At 46.3% G+C, this 22,526-nt stretch overlaps 1 protein-coding gene across 1 annotated transcript in view; it reads left to right on the forward strand.

Moving 5' to 3' along the window:
* LOC115165095 (adhesion G-protein coupled receptor V1) overlaps window positions 1-22,526 on the forward strand; it is a 244,458-nt gene that overhangs the window by 32,283 nt on the left and 189,649 nt on the right. Inside the window, exons 16-33 of the mRNA XM_029718130.1 lie at window positions 53-313; window positions 1,670-1,796; window positions 2,758-2,975; window positions 3,185-3,919; window positions 5,734-6,107; window positions 7,527-7,703; window positions 8,396-8,576; window positions 9,019-9,212; window positions 9,965-10,094; window positions 10,422-10,502; window positions 11,131-11,270; window positions 11,505-12,117; window positions 15,886-16,101; window positions 16,255-16,470; window positions 18,942-19,186; window positions 19,336-19,517; window positions 20,916-21,733; window positions 21,822-22,031. Of these exons, the coding sequence (XP_029573990.1) occupies window positions 53-313; window positions 1,670-1,796; window positions 2,758-2,975; window positions 3,185-3,919; window positions 5,734-6,107; window positions 7,527-7,703; window positions 8,396-8,576; window positions 9,019-9,212; window positions 9,965-10,094; window positions 10,422-10,502; window positions 11,131-11,270; window positions 11,505-12,117; window positions 15,886-16,101; window positions 16,255-16,470; window positions 18,942-19,186; window positions 19,336-19,517; window positions 20,916-21,733; window positions 21,822-22,031 (5,118 nt within the window). The remainder of the gene's footprint in view (window positions 1-52; window positions 314-1,669; window positions 1,797-2,757; window positions 2,976-3,184; window positions 3,920-5,733; window positions 6,108-7,526; window positions 7,704-8,395; window positions 8,577-9,018; window positions 9,213-9,964; window positions 10,095-10,421; window positions 10,503-11,130; window positions 11,271-11,504; window positions 12,118-15,885; window positions 16,102-16,254; window positions 16,471-18,941; window positions 19,187-19,335; window positions 19,518-20,915; window positions 21,734-21,821; window positions 22,032-22,526) is intronic.

The following is a 22,526-nucleotide window of genomic DNA, read 5'->3' on the forward strand; positions in this document are numbered from 1 at the left end:
AGTTTGTCAGTTGACATAAGGTGACATAAGACTCTGTCTCTCTGTCCTTCAGAGCCTGTGGTTGTCAGGCTTCAGGAGGGGGGCGTGGCTAACTTCACCGTTTTGAGGGCTGGACCGGCTGACTTTGTTGCCACGGTGATGTATCGCGTGGACTATGGCGAGGCGTCACCTCGTGACTTGGCCCCGCTGAGTAACGACACTGTGCTGGTGTTTGGCGTGGGACAATGGATGAAGAATATCTATGTAGTCGTGGAGGAGGACGACATACCTGAGACCGAAGAACCGTTCTATATCATTCTATACAACACTACAGGTGTGGAAGACTGACACGCTTTCTTTGCACTGAAACAGACAAGATATTTCTCCTGACCTCGTGATCTGAACAGGAAAAACTCTGAGCCCTAGTTTTAGCCAATAGCTAGAATCTAGAATGTTGCCTGGTCTGGTCAGGTCACATGGCCAGAAAACTCCCCTGGCCATTCTTATGTTTGATAACGTTCTATTCAATTACATTCTATACAATTACTCAATCTAATTTATACTCTCAATACAATAGCACAAAGTTACATGGGTCAAGTCATTTTGGAGGCAGCTATAGTACGAATCAACCAGCCTCATTGTGTTGACTGTATTTCCATGTTTAGTAGCCAGTCTCTTTGACAGTTGTTTCTGTACATTGGTGAGTAACTGTGTTGATTAGCATTGCCTCTGTTGACTCTGAAATGCCCTCCTAAACCCAGGTTTTTGTAAAACAGACAGGATGAAAGGCTGTGAGGGAACTTAATTACTGAACTCAGACTCACTCTGCAGGCTGCAACACAAAGCCAGTCAGCCAGTCAGCCAGTCAGCCAGCCAGCCAGTCAGCCAGCCAGCCAGCCAGCCAGCCAGCCAGCCAGCCCACTACTTGGCCTGCCTGGATGGCTGAATACGCATGGACCACTTAGATAGAAAATACGTGTTGACTCACTCTGCTCCACTACAAGCCTTAGTTTATAAGAGGACTCTGATGTTTTTGTTGTTGTGGCGGACATGCAGAACCCTGACCCTGTCTGCTGGGTTGTGGTGGTTACCGTGTGCTATGTTAATGAGAACACTCTTTCCTTTACGTTCTGATATTTAGCATGACAATTACAACGTGGGTATTTCAAGGCAACCTCGTCTCTGTCTCTCTCTGTGTTCCTTATAAAAAGCGGAGCCGAGGACAGACTTAAAACAGGGTATATTAAAGAAGACGTTTTCGTGTCATTTTTTTACCAACGTGTTCAAAAAATAAATAAATGAAGATAAGTTCAAACAAGAACATCATATTATTTTGACTGACTTGAAGGACATTAAATGTTTCTCTCTTGTTCAGTAATTTGTTATTTAATAAAAACAGAGGGACAGTTTTAACAGACATTGTAAATGTAGTCAGTGACTGCATGCTTTGAAAGCGATTGTGTGAAGATATCTGACCTTGACACCCAGCAACTAACTGTGTAATTTCACATTGTGTGCGTGCGTGTGTGCGTGCATGCGTGTGTGTGCGTGCGTGTGTGTGCGTGTGTGGTGTTTGTGCATGCGTGTGTGTGTGTGTGTGTGCGTGCGTGTGTGTGCGTGTGTGGTGTGTGTGCATGCGTGTGTGTGTGTGTGTGTGTGCGTGCGTGCATGCGTGTGTTTGTGGCTACAGGTGACACTGTCGTGTATGGGGCGGACACAGCAACAGTGGTGATTGAGGCCAATGATGAGGCCAACGGAATATTCTCCCTGGAATCGACAGAGAGGCCTGTGAAAGAGGGCAAGACCAACAACTTCTAGTAAGGAACCCCCTTAATACATCATACACCTATCTTTGATTCTTACCCAGCCTCTGGAATAATTTAGCAGCTCTAACTAGAGCTGAGCGATTTGGGATTTTTGAGGTCAGTTCGATTTCGGGTTTCAATAATAGTATAGAACATTAAATGCAAATGCATTATGTGGGTTGAAAGGTCTAACAACACAGAATAAAACAGTCCTATGATGGTAGCGATTGCCCAATACTGCTTATCACTTATTAACCATCATTTATTCACATGACTTTAATTGAATAAAATAGTTAAGTTGTTGTGTATATTACATTAGTTTTATTGATGACTTTATTATTTCATTCCAATTCATCATCTCATCACTATAGAGCTGCTGCCTATGCTGTCTGACAAAATCACTATTTTAGTAGTTCTTCAAAGTAAATAAGGCATACTTTTATGACTGCTGAATACCAACTATCAATTACTTAGATAATGTATTTTCAGATAGAGATACCTCACGATGCAACTGCTCTCTATCCCTCTCAATCGCACATTCTTCTGTCTCTTCCTCTCCGTGTCTGCACGCCCCACACAGACCGGACAGTAGGCGCGCAGTGGATTATGGTTATTGTAGTTAATTACCACATTTTCTGTGCTAAACTATGTCTAATATTGGCCTGTTGGAAACTAAAACTTCCCACTAGATCGCACAGTTTGGGCTTGATCTGATTTGTCTCTAGAGAAACCAAACAAAATGGAATTCAAATAATTGAACTGATGTTGGTCAATTAGTTGTGTAAAAAAAACAAAAAATAAGACATTTCTGTTAATCTCTCAGAACTAGGTCTAACCAAACTTCTTGAGTTGATGATCCTAGCAACTGCTGTAATAATTTAATCCGGGGCTGTGTCAGTTTGGGTCCTTGGGGGCCGTAGTGTCTGTTGCACTCTTCTCCCTCAGTCCCTCATACAGTCCTTTCATCTCCTAGTGTTATCAGGGCCAGGGGCCACTTTGGCAACGTGACGGTGTTCTGGCGCCTTTTTGCCAACGACACGGCCCTGGAGCCTGGTCATGAGTTCATCAACACCTCTGGCTCCATCACCTTCACCACGGGAGAGGAGACCAAGCCCATTGTCCTGCAGGCCATCTCAGACAAACTCCCAGAGTTCAACGAGTTCTACGTCCTCAGACTAATCAACATCTCAGGTAGGGGAGGTGAGGGATGAGGTAGGTGAGGTATGTGGAAACAAACCTGAAATATCTTCTTGACTGGAACATCAACATCTGAGATTGCTACCTATGTTCTCTCAGTTGAAATGGGATGGTATGGGTTATTCCTGAATTACTCTGTGTCACATTACACATGTTGTTAACATTAAAGCATTAACCATTTCCTTTCTGGTTGTATTTCCTAGGTGGTTACCCTGGCGAGGGCGGCCGATTGGCTACTACATCCCTCAACGCATCCGTCCTGATACCCTTCAACGATGACCCCTTTGGAGTGTTCGCCATAGCTGATGACAACCTGGACCAGGAAGTGGCTGAGGACGTCCTGTCAGAACTGGACATGTCTGATGTTACTTCCTTCAACATACTGCGGCAGCAAGGCACCTTCGGGGATGTGCGGGTTGCCTGGGAGATTGTATCCGACCGTTTCCCTCTCGGCCTCCCTCCTATGCAGGACCTCCTTCTCAGCGCCTTCTTCCCCAAGGAGGTGGAGCTCAGGCCCCACTCCAGGAGGCACCACTCAGGCACCGACGCCTGGCTCTTCTCGGGCCGCCAGGGGGCCTACGGCACCATCAGCCCAGAGGACGGGCCTGGCAACCTGGCTAACTTCACCTTCTCGGCCTGGCTGATTCCCAGGCTGGACACCAATGGCTTCATCGTGTCTAAGGGTAACAGTAACAGGACGTTGTACTATGGGGTGAAGGTCCAGACTAATGAGTCTCATGTGAGCGTGATGCTGTACTACACAGCCCTGGGGGCCAACTACACCCAGGTGGCCCGGACCACGGCAGAGAGGTTTGTGGAGGACAACGTGTGGCTCCATGTGGTGATCACGGCAGGTGATGGGATGATTGAGTTCTTCCTGGATGGGAACCCCATGCCCGGAGGGGTCAAGAGTCTAAAAGGAGAGGCCATCACTGACGGTGAGTCCCAAGAATGTAATTATCTCTTAAAGACAGGAGTCCTAATACTTCTTAAGACAGGACCTTAAGGGAGTGTCTTGTTTACTGTAGGAGTTACAAACTGAACAGGGCTTCTACTCCACTAGCTAGAGTTCAACCCTCTTCCTATAGCTATGACAACCACCTCAGTCCTGTAAAGGACATATTATGTATCTGATTCTGCATAGTTCAATTATTTGAGTTAACGATAATAAAGGTATAGCAGTTAATTAAAGATGTCCAAAACGAAAAGTTTGAAAGGATTCTTATAGTTGTGTTATTGTGTAGGCCTAACCTAGACCCCCGACAACAGTAACTTTCATGAAGCCTCTCCACTGAGCTTCTTCACTCTCAGCAGACAGAGACCTCCCCATACTGTACAAACTTTGATGTCAATGTCTTCATCAATCTGACGTCACTGGTGGTCTGTGAGTGAGCGCTGTGGGACCCTGCTCGTCTCCTCACTCTCTTGGCCCACATCTGGTCAGGGAGGCTCTAGTTAAAACCCCACTATGCATTCCTCCACTCCCATGCCTCCTCTCCCATGCCTCCGCTCCCATGCCTCCTCTCCCATGCCTCCTCTCCCATGCCTCCGCTCCCATGCCTCCTCTCCCATGCCTCCTCTCCCATGCCTCCTCTCCCATGCCTCCGCTCCCATTCCTCCGCTCCCATTCCTCCACTCCCATTCCTCCTCTCCCATGCCTCCTCTCCCATGCCTCCTCTCCCATTCCTCCTCTCCCATCCCTCCTCTCCCATTGTTCCTCTCCCATCCCTCCTCTCCCATCCCTCCTCTCCCATTCCTCCGCTCCCATTCCTCCTTTCCCAATCCTCCTCTCCCATCCCTCCTCTCCCATTCCTCCTCTCCCATTGTTCCTCTCCCATCCCTCCTCTCCCATCCCTCCTCTCCCATGCCTCCTCTCCCATGCCTCCGCTCCCATTCCTCCTCTCCCATTCCTCCGCTCCCATTCCTCCTCTCCCATCCCTCCTCTCCCATTCCTCCTCTCCCATCCCTCCTCTCCCATTGTTCCTCTCCCATCCCTCCTCTCCCATCCCTCCTCTCCCATTCCTCCTCTCCCATCCCTCCTCTCCCATTCCTCCTCTCCCATCCCTCCTCTCCCATCCCTCCTCTCCCATCCCTCCTCTCCCATTCCTCCTCTCCCATCCCTCCTCTCCCATTCCTCCTCTCCCATTCCTCCGCTCCCATTCCTCCTTTCCCAATCCTCCTCTCCCATTCCTCCTCTTCTATTGTTTGGACTTACAGAGACTCAGCAATGCTTGAGCGAGCGCTTAGCCATCACACTGCTGGACATTGTTACAGGCAGATGAAAGCTGGCTGCAGTTTTCGTTCTCCCCCAATAACTGAAGACAATGTGCTTTCTGTAGCGCCCCCCCCCCCCCCCCCCCCCCCCCACCCCCCCACGATGGGACTGTCTGTTTCAATGGGTTAACTTCTTGGGTTAACTTCAATCAAAGGGATATACATGTAAACAACAGACACGTCCCACATTGCTTTGTCTGAGAGTTTTGTCTGAGAGCTTTGTCTGAGAGCTTTGTCCGTGGTCACCGTGGCGAGCTTCCTCTATTTGTCAATTTTTCTGCTGTTGAAATGCTCGCTGGTGGTCTGTGTGTGTGTGGTGAGAGTGGGGGGCACTGTAGCATTAATGAATCATTCTGGATGGATACACTGTACAACACATGCTTGTCAGCTTCTCTGTATAGAAAAAGGCTTTTTTTTGGACAGCAGCATGATCACCTACTGCTTGATGTTTTTCTTCTACCTCCTGTGTGTGTTGCAGGTTCAGCTCCGGTGAGGATCGGCTCGGACCCCTACGGAGAGGAGCGTTACACGGGCCTCCTGCAGGATCTGCGTCTCTACCACAGCAGACTGAACCGCTCAGAGATCCACGAGCTCCACGCGCAGCCCGCCAAGACGGACCTGAGGAACATCTCTGGCTACCTGCAGTACAGGCAGGACGAGAGGCAGAAGGCCTTTGTGGTGAAGGTGCAGGACGACAAGGAGGAGGAGGGGGAGGAAGTGTTCTACTTGCAGCTGGTGGCGGCCCACGGTGGGGCGCGCCTCCCCCTCCCCCGCCCCACCGCCACCCTACGGGTGATGAAGAGTGACAACGCCAACGGCTTCTTTGGCTTCACCGGCACCTGCATACCAAGCGTAAGACACACACAAAGACACACACACACACACACACACACACACACACACACACACACACACACACACACACATGGGTCGCATTAGCTTTCAGAAATCTGCATTTTCAAAACGCAGAACATAAACAAATCTTTGTTTTGAACCATTTCACCTGGGTCTTATACTGAAAGTCAACAGTGTTTTTTTTTACTTCAATAGAGTGATCAGGGATGTGAAACTATAGTTTTTCTTCACACAAAATACATTAGTGCAACACATTTGACAGAAAGTACAATGATATTTGGTTAGCAGCCACACATACATTAGCTTACATTAGCTCACAAGTACATTAACTTACAATGAAAAATGAAGGTATTCTTTTGCAAAAACTATGCATGGCCATCACATTTCTAATATATATCATAGAAAGAATGTAGCCAGATACATTTCCTGATGTTTGCTTGAAGTTAATCGTCCATTTTAACCTGCTACCAGAGGAAAAACGACACCGGATGAAAGTACCAGAGAAAAGTAGCCCACACATCAGTCAGAGCAAAGATATTTCATCCTGATGGAGAAGTGCAACTGAAGCACAAAATTTGTCCTTTTACATTCATGATTTCGTTTGAACCCTGATTGAAGCCGAACAGAATTTACAATAAAAATAATTTTAGATCTGTTTTTTTTTTAAAAACAGCAAGATATTTATTTTGCGTTTTATCTTTCCTTTTTCTGCATGGAAAACGCAGAATCTTGCGTTAACACGACCCCTGATACATACACATATGCACACATACAGTGTCTTACCTGCTTTACAGTATAAATGAGACACTATTGACACTATCGAGATGAAATGTAGACGCCACTTGCCAACTAAGGCAGTCATTCGTATAGCTCTGAACTTGACTGACAGATCAGTAAAATGATGTAAGAAACACAGCACACTGGAGAAGAGCACATTATTGTCACATTCTGACAATATTTGGTTACCTAGAAAGACATGTAATTGAAGCCAGTGGTTTGTGTGTCCTCGTGCATATTTAACCAGTGTTCACGCCTGGGTGGAGGAAGTGTGCGCTCAGCCCTTTAGAGAGACTGGACACATGGCTAATTCTAATTCTGCATGGGGACAAAGGGACTCAGAGGCATGTGGGGCTATCGGGTGTCTCTTTGCAAATCACATCATGACTGTGCAGGAATTAGAGGAGGGCTGTCCATGAAAGAGCAAAGGGACATTTTTGGAATGAGTCGTGTCAGTCTTGAATTGATAACAAGTTTGTGATGTCTTGTCAGAGTTTGTCATCAAATTAAAATTTGTTTACAATTTTGATGTGTGATGTGACAATATGGTTTAAAATGTCCCAATGTCTGTTTGGTTTAGGGAGCATCATTAACAACCAGGCTCTGTGGCTGTGCTCTCTGTCCTTTCTCTATGGCCAGACGTCAGAGGAAGGCTCCACCATTTCCTGTGTTATTGAGCGGACGCGCGGGGTTCTGGACCACGTCTATGTCAACTACACGGTCACTCAGCTTAACTCAGACAGCCAGGATCCGGCCCACCAGGACTTTGCCAATGCCAGCGGCTCGGTGCTCTTCCTTCCCGGTCAGCGCTCTGAGGTGTGGAGGAACAACCAGAGTCACACACACAGACACACACAGACACAAACACACACACACACACACACACACACAGACACACACGGCTCTGGGAAGACTACCAATGCACTCCTCAATCACACATGAACCAGGGAAACCCCACTGAACAATGAGCATGCTCCTTGGTACACCTGTAGAGTAACACTGTACACACACACACACACACACACACACACACACACACACACACACACACACACACACACACACACACACACACACACACACACACACACACACACACACACACACACACACACACACACACACACACAGTACATACACTCACACACACATACAGACACTCACACATGCACGTGCATGCACACAAACACACTGAAAGGTCAAACTAACAAGTCAGGAGAAATGTTTTACCATTCATCTACATTTCTGGCCATATTTCATCCCAGAAAACTGTTTTCATCCAGTCAGTAGTGTTGTTAACTTCTAGCCCCACCTAGTGGCTGAGAGGAATATGTTGTTCTGGTCAACGGTGTTTGCTAATGATTAGGCTTAGCTTCACATCCACTACAGACACTAAAGCCTGCAAACAAATGCATTATGAATATCTACACATATCTATGGAGTTAATTTTAGATTGAAATCTTGACTATCTCTCATGTGTTATGACATCATCTCCCTGCAACTCCCAGGTCCTGAACCTGCTGGTGTTGAATGATGACACCCCTGAGTTCGCAGAGTCCTTCCAGGTCACTCTGGTGTCAGCAGAGTCAGGCGATGGGAAGCCAGGCTCCACCCCCACCAGTGGGTCCAGCATCAATCCTGACAACTCAGCTACAAGAGTCACCGTCATGGCCAGCGACCATCCCTATGGTGCAGGGAGAGACACACAAACACACACACCCCTGTGCCACCCCAGTAGAACCTCAAACTGATTTTCACATCAAACTGTCTAATGCCAATTCTCGTCCAGAGTACATGAATCAAGAACTGCAGATATCTGTAAAAACACATAGTTGACAAACACAAGAAGTTCTGCTTATAATCTGTTGGAAATAGGTTCAGTTTGTGGCATAATGTAAAAACATAATGTAAAAACATAATGTAAAAACACTGTAGCAAACTGCATTTGTACAGACACAATACATTTGTCACAGACACAATTAGATCACTCATAGTTATGGATGTTCCCGTGTTATGAATGTATCAGTAATATGTCATGTATTGATCCCTCGCTGATCATCTCTGACCAGGCTTATTGTTCTACGAAGCTAGATGAGCATCTGTTGTGAGTACTGGTCTCCCTCTCTCCCAGGTCTGCTCCAGTTCCAGCCGAGACTGCCGGCTGAGGGCATAATCCGCCCGGCAACAGAGCCTGCCCACGTCACGGTCAACGAGGATGATGGCGAGGTTCGTCTGCTGGTGGCCAGGGCCCAAGGCCTCCTGGGAAGAGTCATGGTCGGCTATAGGACCTCACCGTTTACCGCTGCCAGCCCCGAGGACTATGAGGTCATTTCCTGCCATCCTTGTACTGTAGATCAGCATCTCAGACAGACACAGGGATGGATGGTCACTTGACCATTTTTCAAAAAAATATCCTAATACATGAATGATGCATGATTTATGATTTAGGAATGTGTGTTTAGGTAGGATTTTACACAGAAGAACGTCCTATTCGATCCTTATACTGGCTATTTGCTGCGCTTTTATTTTGAAAAGATTAAGAGAATAATAAGGCTTACACTACATAATGTTTGAGTCACTAGACAAACTCCTTCGATGACTAGTTAATAGGTTGTCACTAGACTAACTCCTTTGATGACTAGTTAATAGGTTGTCACTAGACTAACTCCTTTGATGACTAGTTAATAGGTTGTCACTAGACTAACTCCTTCGATGACTAGTTAATAGGTTGTCACTAGACTAACTCCTTTGATGACTAGTTAATAGGTTGTCACTAGACTAACTCCTTCGATGACTAGTTAATAGGTTGTCACTAGACTAACTCCTTTGATGACTAGTTATTAGGTTGTCACTAGACTAACTCCTTCGATGACTAGTTAATAGGTTGTCACTAGACTAACTCCTTTGATGACTAGTTAATAGGTTGTCACTAGACTAACTCCTTCGATGACTAGTTAATAGGTTGTCACTAGACTAACTCCTTCGATGGCTGTTTGATAGTGAGCTTGTGCTAACTCCCCAAGCTAACCCCTTGTTCCCTACCTACTCTGCCTGCACCTGTTCCATGGCCCATACAGGACTCAGACGGCATGCTAGACTTCTTGCCAGGAGAACGCTTCAAGTACATCAGTGTGACCGTCATAGACAACACCGTCCCTGAGTTGGACAAGGTGTTCAGAGTGGAGCTCTACAACCCTGACGGAGGAGGTAAAACAAATACCATTGGTTGGTTGATTGATTGATTGGTTGGTTGATTGATTGGTTGATTGATTGGTTGATTGATTGATTGATTGATTGATCGTCCACTTGGTGATGATCTTCTTACCACCTCTTGTTTCTGATCATTGTAAATAGTCCACCTTCCTATCCTGTAATCATATCTTTCAGTGTTTCCCATCCCTGAAATCCTGCTCTAACTGATCCTTTGCCTGTGTTCTACAACTTTGTGTGCTCCCGTGTGCTCCCGTGTGCTCCCGTGTGCTGTACTCCCCAATGATCCCCACTACTCTGGTGTGCTCCTGTGTGCTCCCAAAGTGGGTCAGTTCCTTCGAAGTGAAGGCAGTGGCAGTGGAGAAAGTGACACTGACTTCTTCCTCTTGTCCTCTCACCACCGTGGTAAGACCACCTCCCCTATACCTCCCCCCAAATACCTCCCATCCTTTTAGACTGTCCCTCTCCTCCTAAGCATATGTATATATTGTTGGGAGAGGTGTTAAGTCCTCTGTAGTTCTTACCCTACTCTGATAAGGCCAGGCTCTGTGTGTTTGCACGCTTGCGTGCATGCGCTTGTATTTGCGTGCTTACGCCTCAATGAGTACCTTTGTGCGTGTGTGCTTGCGTGCCTTCGTGTGTGTGTGTGTGTGGAATTAAAATTTCAATGGGTCCAGTGAGCAGTGACCGGGGAAAGGGATGTGGGAAAAGCAAATAGGCATTCTATTGAGATGAGGGCAGCAGTGGTAAGTGGTTAACAGAAAATGTCCCAGATCCCAGGGATCATTGTTTCTCTGTAGGGGTTCACCCTCTCCCTTATTAAAAACCCACAATGCACTGCAGTGTTCAGGACTAGCATTTCAAGAGGATCGATAGGATTCAATTGGAATTCAGTTCTACACAATGTGACACAATAGGAAGCAGGCATTGATTTTGGCTATGAAAATAATGACAGGGTTTACAGTGTGTGCTACTCCCCTGGCTGTCACACGTTGTGATGTCCCTATAGTTAAACACCTGTATGTCTTTCTAGCCAGCTTGGGAGTTGCCTCCCATATCACTGTGACCATCGCTGCCTCTGACGACGCACATGGAGTGTTTCAGTTCAGCCTGGACTCTCTGTCTGTCAATGGCACCGAGCCTGAGGAGGGGCGCAGCACTGTGCTGCTGCAGGTCAGTGTGTGTTTCTGTGTGTATCTCTGTGTTTCAGTCTGTGTTTCAGTGTGTTTATCTCTGTGTTTCAGTGTGTGTGTCTCTGTGTGAATCTCTGTGTTTCAGTGTGTGTCTCTGTGTGTATCTCTGTGTTTCAGTGTGTGTATGTGTCTCTGTGTGTTTCAGTGTGTGTGTGTGTGTGTGTGTGTGTGTTTACTCTACTCTCTCTCTGGGCCCCCCCTCTAACCATCTCAGGTGATGCGGTTGTTCGGTGCCTTGTCCAACGTAACTGTATTCTGGGAGGCTGATGTCAGCTCTGAGGAAGACCTCATCAGCAGGGCCGGGAACATCACCTTCCACGTGGGCCAGACCAGGGGGGAGATTGAGCTCCAGGTGGCCCAGGACGAGGTGCCGGAGCTGGACAAGAGATTCGGTGTGTCCCTAGTCAACGTCTCCCATGGGCGTCTGGGTGTGAGGACTGAGGCCACTGTGACCGTGCTGGCCAGTGACGACCCCTATGGAGTGTTTGTGTTCTCTGAGAGCAGCAGGCCGGTCCGCCTGCCTGAGGGCCACACTCTGGTCACCCTCACCATCTACAGGCAGAGGGGGCTGATGGGAAGGGTGCGCGTGACGTACGGGACCCTGAGTGAGGCTGACGCTGCCCCCTTCTTGACCCCGGGGGTGGGCCGGGCCAACGAGGGGAATGACTTTGTCCCCCTCCTGGAATCGGTGGTGTTCGCAGCCAATCAGAGTGAGGCTAAAGTAACCCTTCGAGTGCTGGATGATGAAGAGCCTGAGAGGGATGAGTCTGTATTCATGGAGCTGATCAGTGTCAATCTCATAGGAGGAGGACAGCATGAGAGATTAAGTAAATCACTGCAACATGTTCACGTCACAACTATGAATATCCAGCCTATAAACTATCGTTCAAAAGTTTGGGGTCACTGAGAAATGTCCTTGTTTTTGAAAGAAAAGCACATTTTTTGTCCATTAAAATAACATCAAATTGATCGGAAATACAGTACAGACATTCTTAATGTTGTAAATGATTATTGTAGCTGGAAACAGCAGATGTTTTATGGATAATCCACATAGACGTACAGAGGCCGATTATCAGCAACCATCACTACTGTGTTCCAATGGCATGTTGTGTTAGCTAATCCAAGTTTATCATTTTAAAAGGTTAATTGATCATTAGAAAACCCTTTTGCAATGATGTTAGCACAGCTGAAAACCTTTGTGCTGATTAAAGAAGCAATCAAACTGGCCTTCTTTAGACTAGTTGAGTATCTGGAGCATCAGCATTTGTGGATTCGATTACAGGCTCAAAATGGACAGAAACAAAGACCTTTCTTCTGAAACTCGTCAGTCTATTCTTGTTCTGAGAAATGAAGGTTATTCCATGCGATAAATTGCCAAGAAACTGAATATCTCAAAGAACTCTGTGTTCTACTCCCTTCACAGAACAGAGCAAACTGGCTCTAACCAGAATAGAAAGAGGTGTGGGAGGCCCCGGTGCACAACTGAGCAAGAGGACAAGTACATTAGAGTGTCTAGTTTGAGAAACAGACGCCTCACAAGTCCTCAACTGGCAGCTTCATTAAATAGTACCCTCAAAACACCAGTCACAAAGTCAACAGTGAAGAGGCGACTCCGAGATGCTGGCCTCTGTACGCCTATGTAGATATTCCCTTAAAAATCTGCCGTTTCCAGCCACATTGTCATTTACTACATAAACAATGTCTACACTGTATTTCTGATCAATTTGATGTTATTTTAATGGGCTTTTTTTTTTTTTCTTTCAAAAACAGGAACATTTCTAAGTGACCCCAAACTTTTGAACGATAGTGTACATACACTATATATACATACATTCACTATATATATGTACGCTATATATATATATATATATATATATATATATATATATATATATTCAATATATTTAAACACTATATATACATACAGTTGAAGTCGGAAGTTTACATACACTTAGGTTGGAGTCATTAAACCTCGTTTTTCAACCACTCTACAAATTTCTTGTTAAGTCAGTTAGGACATCTACTTTGTGCATGACACAAGTAATTTTTCCAACAATTGTTTACAGACAGATTATTTACTTATAATTCACTGTATCACAATTCCATTGGGTAATTGACATCATTTGAGTAAATTGGAGGTGTACCTGTGAATGTATTTCAAAGCCTACCTTCAAACTCAGTGCCTCTTTGCTTGACATCATGGGACATTTAAAATAAATCAGCCAAGACCTCAGAAAAAAAATTGTAGATCTCCACAAGTCTGGTTCATCCTTGGGAGCAATTTCCAAACGCCTAAAGGTACCACGTTCATCTGTACAAACAATAGTACGCAAGTATAAACACCATGGGACCACACAGCTGATATACCGCTTAGGAAGGAGATGCGTTCTGTCTCCTAGAGATGAACGTACTTTGGTGTGAAAAGTGCATATCAATCTCAGAACAACAGCAAAGGACCTTGTGAAGATGCTGGAGGAAAACCGTACAAAAGTATCTATATCCACAGTAGAACGAGTCCTATATCGACATAACCTCAAAGGTCGCTCGGCAAGAAAGTGCTCCAAAACCAGACACTGCTCCAAAACCACCATAAAAAAGCCAGACTATGTTTTGCAACTGCACATGGGGACAAAGAGCATACTTTTTGGAGAAATGTCCTCAAGTTTGATATAACAAAAATAGAACTGTTTGGCCATAATGACCATTCTTATGTTTGGAGGAAAAAGGGGGAAGCTTGCAAGCCGAAGAATACTATCCCAACCGTGAAGCATGGGGGTGGCAGCATCATGTTGTGGGGGTGCTTTGCTGCAGGAGGGACTAGTGCACTTCACAAAATAGATGACATCACGAGGGAGGGAAATTATGTGGATATATTGAAGCAACATCTTAAAACATCAGTCAGGAAGTTAAAGCTTGGTCTCAAATGGGTCTTCCAAATGGACAATGACCCCAAGCATACTTCCAAAGTTGTGGCAACATGGCTTAAGTACAACAAAGTGAAGATATTGGAGTGGCCATCACAAATCCCTGACCTCAGTTACATGAAAGAAATAAAAGCTGAAATAAATCATTCTCTCTACTATTATTCTGACATTTCACAATCTTAAAATAAAATGGTGATCCTAACTGACCTAAGACAGGGACTTTTTACTAGGATTAAATGTCAGGAATTGTAAAAAACTGAGTTTAAATGTATTTGGCTAAGGTGTATGTAAACTTCCGACTTCAACTGTTCACTATATATACTAAAGTATGTGGACACCCCTTCAAATTAGTGGATTCGGCTATTTCAGCCACACCCGTTGCTGACAGGTGTATAGAATCAAGCACACAGCCATGCAATCTCCATAGACATACATTGGCAGTAGAATGGCCTTACTGAAGAGCTTATTGACTTTCAATGTGGCACCGTCATAGGATGCCACCTTTCCAACAAGTCAGTTCGTCAAATGTCTGTCCTGCTACAGCTGCCCCGGTCAACTGTAAGTGCTGATATTGTGAAAACGTCTAGAAGCAACAACGGCTCAACCACAAAGTGGTAGACCACACAGGCTCACAAAATGGGACTGCTAGTGCTGAAGCGTATGAAACTCGTCTGTCCTCGGTTACAACACTCACTACCGAGTTCCAAACTGCCTCTGGAAGTAACGTCAGCACAATACCTGTTCATCGGGAGCTTCATGAAATTGGTTTCCGCAGCCGGGTTCTCCATGCACAATGCCAAGCATCGGCTGGAGTGTTGTAAAGCTCGCCGCCATTGTAAATAAGAATTTGTTCTTAACTGATTTGCCTAGTTAAATAAAAGGTTAACATTTTTTTATTTAAAAATACATTTAAAAAAGCTTGCCACCATTGGACTCTGGAGCAGTGGAAACGCGTTTTCTGGAGTGAGGAATCACTCTTCACCATTTGGCAGTCCGACGGAAAAATCTGGGTTTAGCAGATGCCAGGAGAACGCTACCTGCCCGAATGCATAGTGCCAACTGTAAAGTTTGATAGAGGAGGAATAATTGTCTGGGACTTTTTCATGGTTCGGGCTAGGCCCCTTAGTTCCAGTGAAGGGAAATCTTAATGCTACAGCATACAATAACATTCTAGACTATTCTGTGCTTCCAACTTTGTGGCAACAGTTTGGGGAAGGCCCTTTCCTTTTATTTCAGCATGACAATGCCCCCATGCACAAAGCGAGGTCTATACAGAAATGGTTTGTCGAGATCGGTGTGGAAGAACTTGACTGGCCTGCACAGAGTAGTGACCAAAGTAGTGACCCAATCGAAAACCTTTGGGATGAATTGGAACGCTGACTGCGAGCCAGGCCTGATCGCCCAACATCAGTGCCCGACCTCACTAATGCTCTTGTGGCTGAATGGAAGCAAGTCCCCGCAGCAATGTTCCAACATCTAGTGAAAAGCCTTCCCTGAAGAGTGGATGCTGTTGAAGCAGCAAAGGGGGGACCAACTCCATATTAATGCCCATGATTTTGGAATGAGATGTTTGAAGAGCAGGTGTCCACATACTTTTGGTCATGTAGTGTATGCAGCTGGACTAGGGATAAAGTTTTTTTGTCAAACCACACAGTTTCTTCTCTTTCCTAGTTGCCCAGTCTCCTCGTCTTGGTCCGAAGGCAGAGATCGTGGCCCAGGTCATAGTAGAGGCCAGTGATGACGCCTTTGGATTTCTGCAGCTGTCCGCCCCTGCCGTCAACGTGGCCGAGAACTATGTTGGACCCATTATCAATGTCACACGCATTGGGGGAATTTTTGCTGACGTGTCTGTGAAGTTCAGGGCTGTACCAATGACTGCCAGAGTTGGTCAGTGTGGTCTACATCATCTCAATAGTATCGATAGTGTCTCATATAAACTGTATAGCAGGGACTGTGTGTGTGTGGGTGTGTGTGCAAGTGTGCGCACGCAAAGTGTATGAAACAAATTGTGTGTGTCTAACAATGTGTGTGTCAACCCAGGTGACGACTACAGCGTAGCGTCCTCTGACGTGGTTCTCCTGGAGGGGGAGACCAGTAAGCCAGTTCCCATCTACATCATCGACGATGTGATTCCTGAGCTGGAGGAGACCTTCCGTATCGAGTTGCTCAACGTCACCACAGGGGGTGCTAAACTGGGGGTGCTCACCCGCACCATCATCACCATCCTGCCCTCCGACGACCCCTTTGGGGCCTTTGGTTAGCTCACGTCTCAATCCTCTCCCACACAGACATGCCCTCACGTACGTACATGTAGTCAATATAGTTCTAGAATGTACAGATGCTCATTCAAATCAGTTTACAGTACATGCACAATGACTGACTACATTAGCCAATAATCTATTGTGTTTTTGTCTAAAAGAGCCCAATGAAAAATCCTGCATTGTTCCTTTATTAGTAAATGACCCATTAGACCTCATCAAAGTACTGTTTGTGTTCCCTAGTATTTCAGACTGCTAACCCCTAACCCTAGTATTTCAGACTGCTAACCCCTAACCCTAGTATTTCAGACTGCTAACCCCTAACCCTAGTATTTCAGACTGCTAACCCCCAACCCTAGTATTTCAGACTGCTAACCCCCAACCCTAGTATTTCAGACTGCTAACCCCTAACCTTAGTATTTCAGACTGCTAACCCCTTACCCTAGTATTTCAGACTGCTAACCCCTAACCCTAGTATTTCAGACTGCTAACCCCTAACCCTAGTATTTCAGACTGCTAACCCCTAACCCTAGTATTTCAGACGGCTAACCCCTAACCCCTTACCCTAGTATTTCAGACTGCTAACCCCTAACCCTAGTATTTCAGACTGCTAACCCCTAACCCTAGTATTTCAGACGGCTAACCCCTAACCCTATTATTTCAGACGGCTAACCCCTAACCCCAACCCTAGTATTTCAGACTGCTAACCCCAACCCTAGTATTTCAGACTGCTAACCCCTAACCCTAGTATTTCAGACTGCTAACCCCTACCCTAGTATTTCAGACTGCTAACCCCTAACCCTAGTATTTCAGACGGCTAACCCCTAACCCTAATATTTCAGACGGCTAACCCCTAACCCTAACCTTAGTATTTCAGACTGCTAACCCCTAACCCTAGTATTTCAGACTGCTAACCCCTAACCCTAGTATTTCAGACGGCTAACCCCTAACCTTAGTATTTCAGACGGCTAACCCCTAACCCTAGTATTTCAGACGGCTAACCCCTAACCCTAGTATTTCAGACTGCTAACCCCTAACCCTAGTATTTCAGACGGCTAACCCCTAACCCCTTACCCTAGTATTTCAGACTGCTAACCCCTAACCCTAGTATTTCAGACTGCTAACCCCTAACCCTAGTATTTCAGACGGCTAACCCCTAACCCTATTATTTCAGACGGCTAACCCCTAACCCCAACCCTAGTATTTCAGACTGCTAACCCCAACCCTAGTATTTCAGACTGCTAACCCCTAACCCTAGTATTTCAGACTGCTAACCCCTACCCTAGTATTTCAGACTGCTAACCCCTAACCCTAGTATTTCAGACGGCTAACCCCTAACCCTAATATTTCAGACGGCTAACCCCTAACCCTAACCTTAGTATTTCAGACTGCTAACCCCTAACCCTAGTATTTCAGACTGCTAACCCCTAACCTTAGTATTTCAGACTGCTAACCCCTAACCTTAGTATTTCAGACGGCTAACCCCTAACCCTAACCTTAGTATTTCAGACTGCTAACCCCTAACCCTAGTATTTCAGACTGCTAACCCCTAACCTTAGTATTTCAGACGGCTAACCCCTAACCCTAACCTTAGTATTTCAGACGGCTAACCCCTAACCCTAACCCTAGTATTTCAGACTGCTAACCCCTAACCCTAGTATTTCAGACGGCTAACCCCTAACCCTAGTATTTCAGACTGCTAACCCCTAACCCTAGTATTTCAGACGGCTAACCCCCAACCCTAGTATTTCAGACGGCTAACCCCTAACCCTAACCTTAGTATTTCAGATGGCTAACCCCTAACCCTAACCTTAGTATTTCAGATGGCTAACCCCCAACCCTAGTATTTCAGACGGCTAACCCCCAACCCTAGTATTTCAGACTGCTAACCCCTAACCTTAGTATTTCAGGCGGCTAACCCCTAACCTTAGTATTTCAGACTGCTAACCCCTAACCCTAGTATTTCAGACTGCTAACCCCTAACCCTAGTATTTGACTGCTAACCCCTAACCCTAGTATTTCAGACTGCTAACCCCTAACCTTAGTATTTCAGACGCCTAACCCCTAACCCTAGTATTTCAGACGCCTAACCCCCAACCCTAGTATTTCAGACTGCTAACCCCTAACCCTAGTATTTCAGACTGCTAACCCCTAACCCTAGTATTTCAGACGGCTAACCCCTAACCTTAGTATTTCAGACGGCTAACCCCTAACCCTAGTATTTCAGACGGCAAACCCCTAACCCTAGTATTTCAGACTGCTAACCCCTAACCTTAGTATTTCAGACGGCTAACCCCTAACCCTAACCCTAGTATTTCAGACGGCTAACCCCTAACCCTAGTATTTCAGACTGCTAACCCCTAACCCTAACCCTAGTATTTCAGACTGCTAACCCCTAACCTTAGTATTTCAGATGGCTAACCCTTAACCCTAGTATTTCAGACGGCTAACCCCTAACCCTAACCCTAGTATTTCAGGCTGCTCCTGTCACCATAGAGGAGCCAGGGGTGAACTCATTCCAGGTGACACTGCCCATCGTGCGAAACGCTGGAGCCATAGGGACCGTGGTTGTCCAGTGGCGAGCCACGGTGAACAGCAGAGCAGCAGTAGGGGACCTCCAGCCTGCGTCAGGAGAGGTCACCTTCGCGCCAGGAGAAACTATGAAGACGTTGAAAGTTGAGGTCCTAGCAGACGATGTGCCGGAAATTGAGGAAGTAAGAAACACAATTGTATTTTCTCACATTGTTGTTATTTTTTGCCAAACAAGGGCTTTGTATCATAATATATGCTATATAATATATAGCCCTATAATACAATAATATAACATATGCCATTTTTCCTCTAAACGTTCTGTGCTTTTCAGATAATCAAGGTGGAATTGACTGGTGCCACTAATGGAGGAAACATTGGAAGAGACAAAACAGTCAATATCATTGTCCCAGCCAATGACAACCCGTATGGGACGGTCTACTTTGAGCAGTCTGTGTATCAAGTGCAGGAACCTCTCGAGGGAATTTTTGTTGCCAACATTACTGTCCGTCGAAGGTTTGTCCTTTAGTTCAGTATACATGATTTCTATCCTCTTGCAGTATTATTGCAGGTCCTTTATGGCAGTGAAATTACATATTGCTGCTTTTCTGTTATTTGACTTGGAATGCTCAACTAAAACTCTCTCTCCATCTTTCCTCTCAACTAACTCTCTCTCCCTCTCTCTGTCCTTCATCTCAACTCTCTCTCCTTCTCTCTGCCCTTCATCTCAACTCTCTCTCTCTCCCGCTCTCTGTCCTTCATCTCAACTAACTCTCTCTCCCTCCTTCTGTCCTTCATCTCAACTTACTCTCTCTCCCTCTCTCTGTCCTTCATCTCAATTTACTCTCTCTCCCTCTCTCTGTCCTTCATCTCAATTTACTCTCTCTCCCTCTCTCTGTCCTTCATCTCAATTTACTCTCTCTCCCTCTCTCTGTCCTTCATCTCAACTAACTCTCTCTCCCTCCTTCTGTCCTTCATCTCAACTTACTCTCTCTCCCTCTCTCTGTCCTTCATCTCAATTTACTCTCTCTCCCTCTCTCTGTCCTTAATCTCAATTTACTCTCTCTGTCCTTCATCTCAACTTACTCTCTCTCCCTCTCTCTGTCCTTCATCTCAATTTACTCTCTCTCCCTCTCTCTGTCCTTAATCTCAATTTACTCTCTCTGTCCTTCATCTCAACTTACTCTCTCTCCCTCTCTCTCTCCTTCATCTCAACTTACTCTCTCCCTCTCTCTCCTTCATCTCAACTTACTCTCTCTCCCTCTCTCTGTCCTTCATCTCAACTTACTCTCTCTCCCTCTCTCTGTCCTTAATCTCAATTTACTCTCTCTGTCCTTCATCTCAACTTACTCTCTCTCCCTCTCTCTCTCCTTCATCTCAACTTACTCTCTCTCCCTCTCTCTGTCCTTCATCTCAACTAACTCTCTCTCCCTCTCTCTCTCCTTCATCTCAACTTACTCTCTCTCCCTCTCTCTGTCCTTCATCTCAACTTACTCTCTCTCCCTCTCTCTGTCCTTAATCTCAATTTACTCTCTCTGTCCTTCATCTCAACTAACTCTCTCTCCCTCTCTCTCTCCTTCATCTCAACTTACTCTCTCTCCCTCTCTCTGTCCTTCATCTCAATTTACTCTCTCTCCCTCTCTCTGTCCTTAATCTCAATTTACTCTCTCTGTGCTTCATCTCAACTTACTCTCTCTCCCTCTCTCTGCCCTTCATCTCAACTTACTCTCTCTCCCTCTCTCTGTCCTTAATCTCAATTTACTCTCTCTGTCCTTCATCTCAACTTACTCTCTCTCCCTCTCTCTCTCCTTCATCTCAACTTACTCTCTCCCTCTCTCTCCTTCATCTCAATTTACTCTCTCTCCCTCTCTCTCTCCTTCATCTTAACTCTGTCTCTCTCACTCATCTTGTCAGTGGTGGTCATTTTGGCCGACTGGAGGTCCTGTACAGCACCTCAGAGATAGACATAGTGAGCATGGCCCAGACAGAAGGCCAGAACCTGCTGTTGTACTATAGCCCCCCGGTGTCAGGAGTACCCTCTGGCGCCCCCCGCAGGCAGGTCAACATCAGCTCCCAGGGGGACCCCCTGGTTGTCTGTGCTGCTGCCTGCCTGAGGGAGACGGCCTGTCAGGCCTTCTCCCTGTCTCCTCCTGGGGGATCTTCCCCCATGGCCTCCTGCACCTGGGTGACCAGCGGGGCCGCCCAGCTGACCGCGTCCGCCCAGACCCTCACCTATACCAAAAACACCACGGCCACCGTCGCTCTCTTCAGCTCGCAGGCCGTGGCGGGTAGCGACTACACTACGACAGCACAGACAGCCATCTTGGAGGACGGCTCTGGTGAAGCCAACCTGACTGTGCCCATTCTGACGGACAAACTCCCCGAAATGGACGAGAGCTTCTCCATCCGCATCCTGAAGGTGGTGCTAGTGAACTTGACCGTGGCTCAGAAGAACCTGCCCTCCATAGGGCATCCGGACAAGGCAGTGGTCACAATAGGCATGAATGGGGATGCCTTTGGGGTGTTTCTCATCTACAGCCTCAGCCCTAATGCTACTCAGGACGGGCTCTATCTGGAGGTGAGGGAGGAGCCACGTGTGTCAGTACCCCTGGTCATAGAGAGGAGGGGGGGCAGCCTAGGGCAGGTGACTGTGGAGTGGAGGTTCGTGGGTGGAATGGCTACACCAGGCACTGACTTCACCGGGACTGGAGAAACACTTGTCTTTGCCGATGGTAGGTTTGAAATCTAGTACTACAGAAGGCTTTTTGGATATGAATGCATTTTTTGATATGCAGTATATTGTGTTCCCTCCATCCCAAGGTGATTTTAAGAAGAACATTGAGATAGTGATCGTGGATGATTTGGAGCCTGAGGACAGCGAGACCCTGATGGTTGGCTTGGTGAAGACTGCAGGAGGCAGCCGGATCCTGCCCAGCTCAGACACGGTCACCATCATCATCCTGGCTAACGACAACGTGGCTGGGGTGGTGGGCTTCCACTCAGCCTCACGCTCTGTCATCGCCAGAGAGGGTGAGTGTGGTAGAGAGGCCCCTGTCAGTCACTTTAATGAAGCAAGCCTCAACGTTAATCACTCTGTCAATTATTATTATGTCTCTGCAACGAGCCAGTTTGCCCGGCAGACACTAATGACAAAATAGCCTCCCCTGATAGTAACGATATTAACACCTGTCAAAATGCAACCATTTCGTACCGGAATAAGCTGAACATTGCATTTCTCTTCTGTGATTATCATGGATTTATGGTCATACATTCATAAAAGTGCTGTTTGTAAAGGTCACCACCGCTACCATAGCTCAACACAGTTACCATAGCTCAACACAGTTACCATAGCTCAACACAGTTACCATAGCTCAATGCAGTTACCATAGCTCAATGCAGTTACCATAGCTCAACACAGTTACCATAGCTCAATACCGCTACCATAGCTCAACACCGCTACCATAGCTCAACACCGCTACCATAGCTCAACACCGCTACCATAGCTCAACACCGCTACCATAGCTC

The sequence above is a fragment of the Salmo trutta genome, chromosome 27 (genome assembly GCF_901001165.1).
Source record: "Salmo trutta chromosome 27, fSalTru1.1, whole genome shotgun sequence".
In the NCBI taxonomy this organism is placed as follows: Eukaryota; Metazoa; Chordata; class Actinopteri; order Salmoniformes; family Salmonidae; genus Salmo; species Salmo trutta.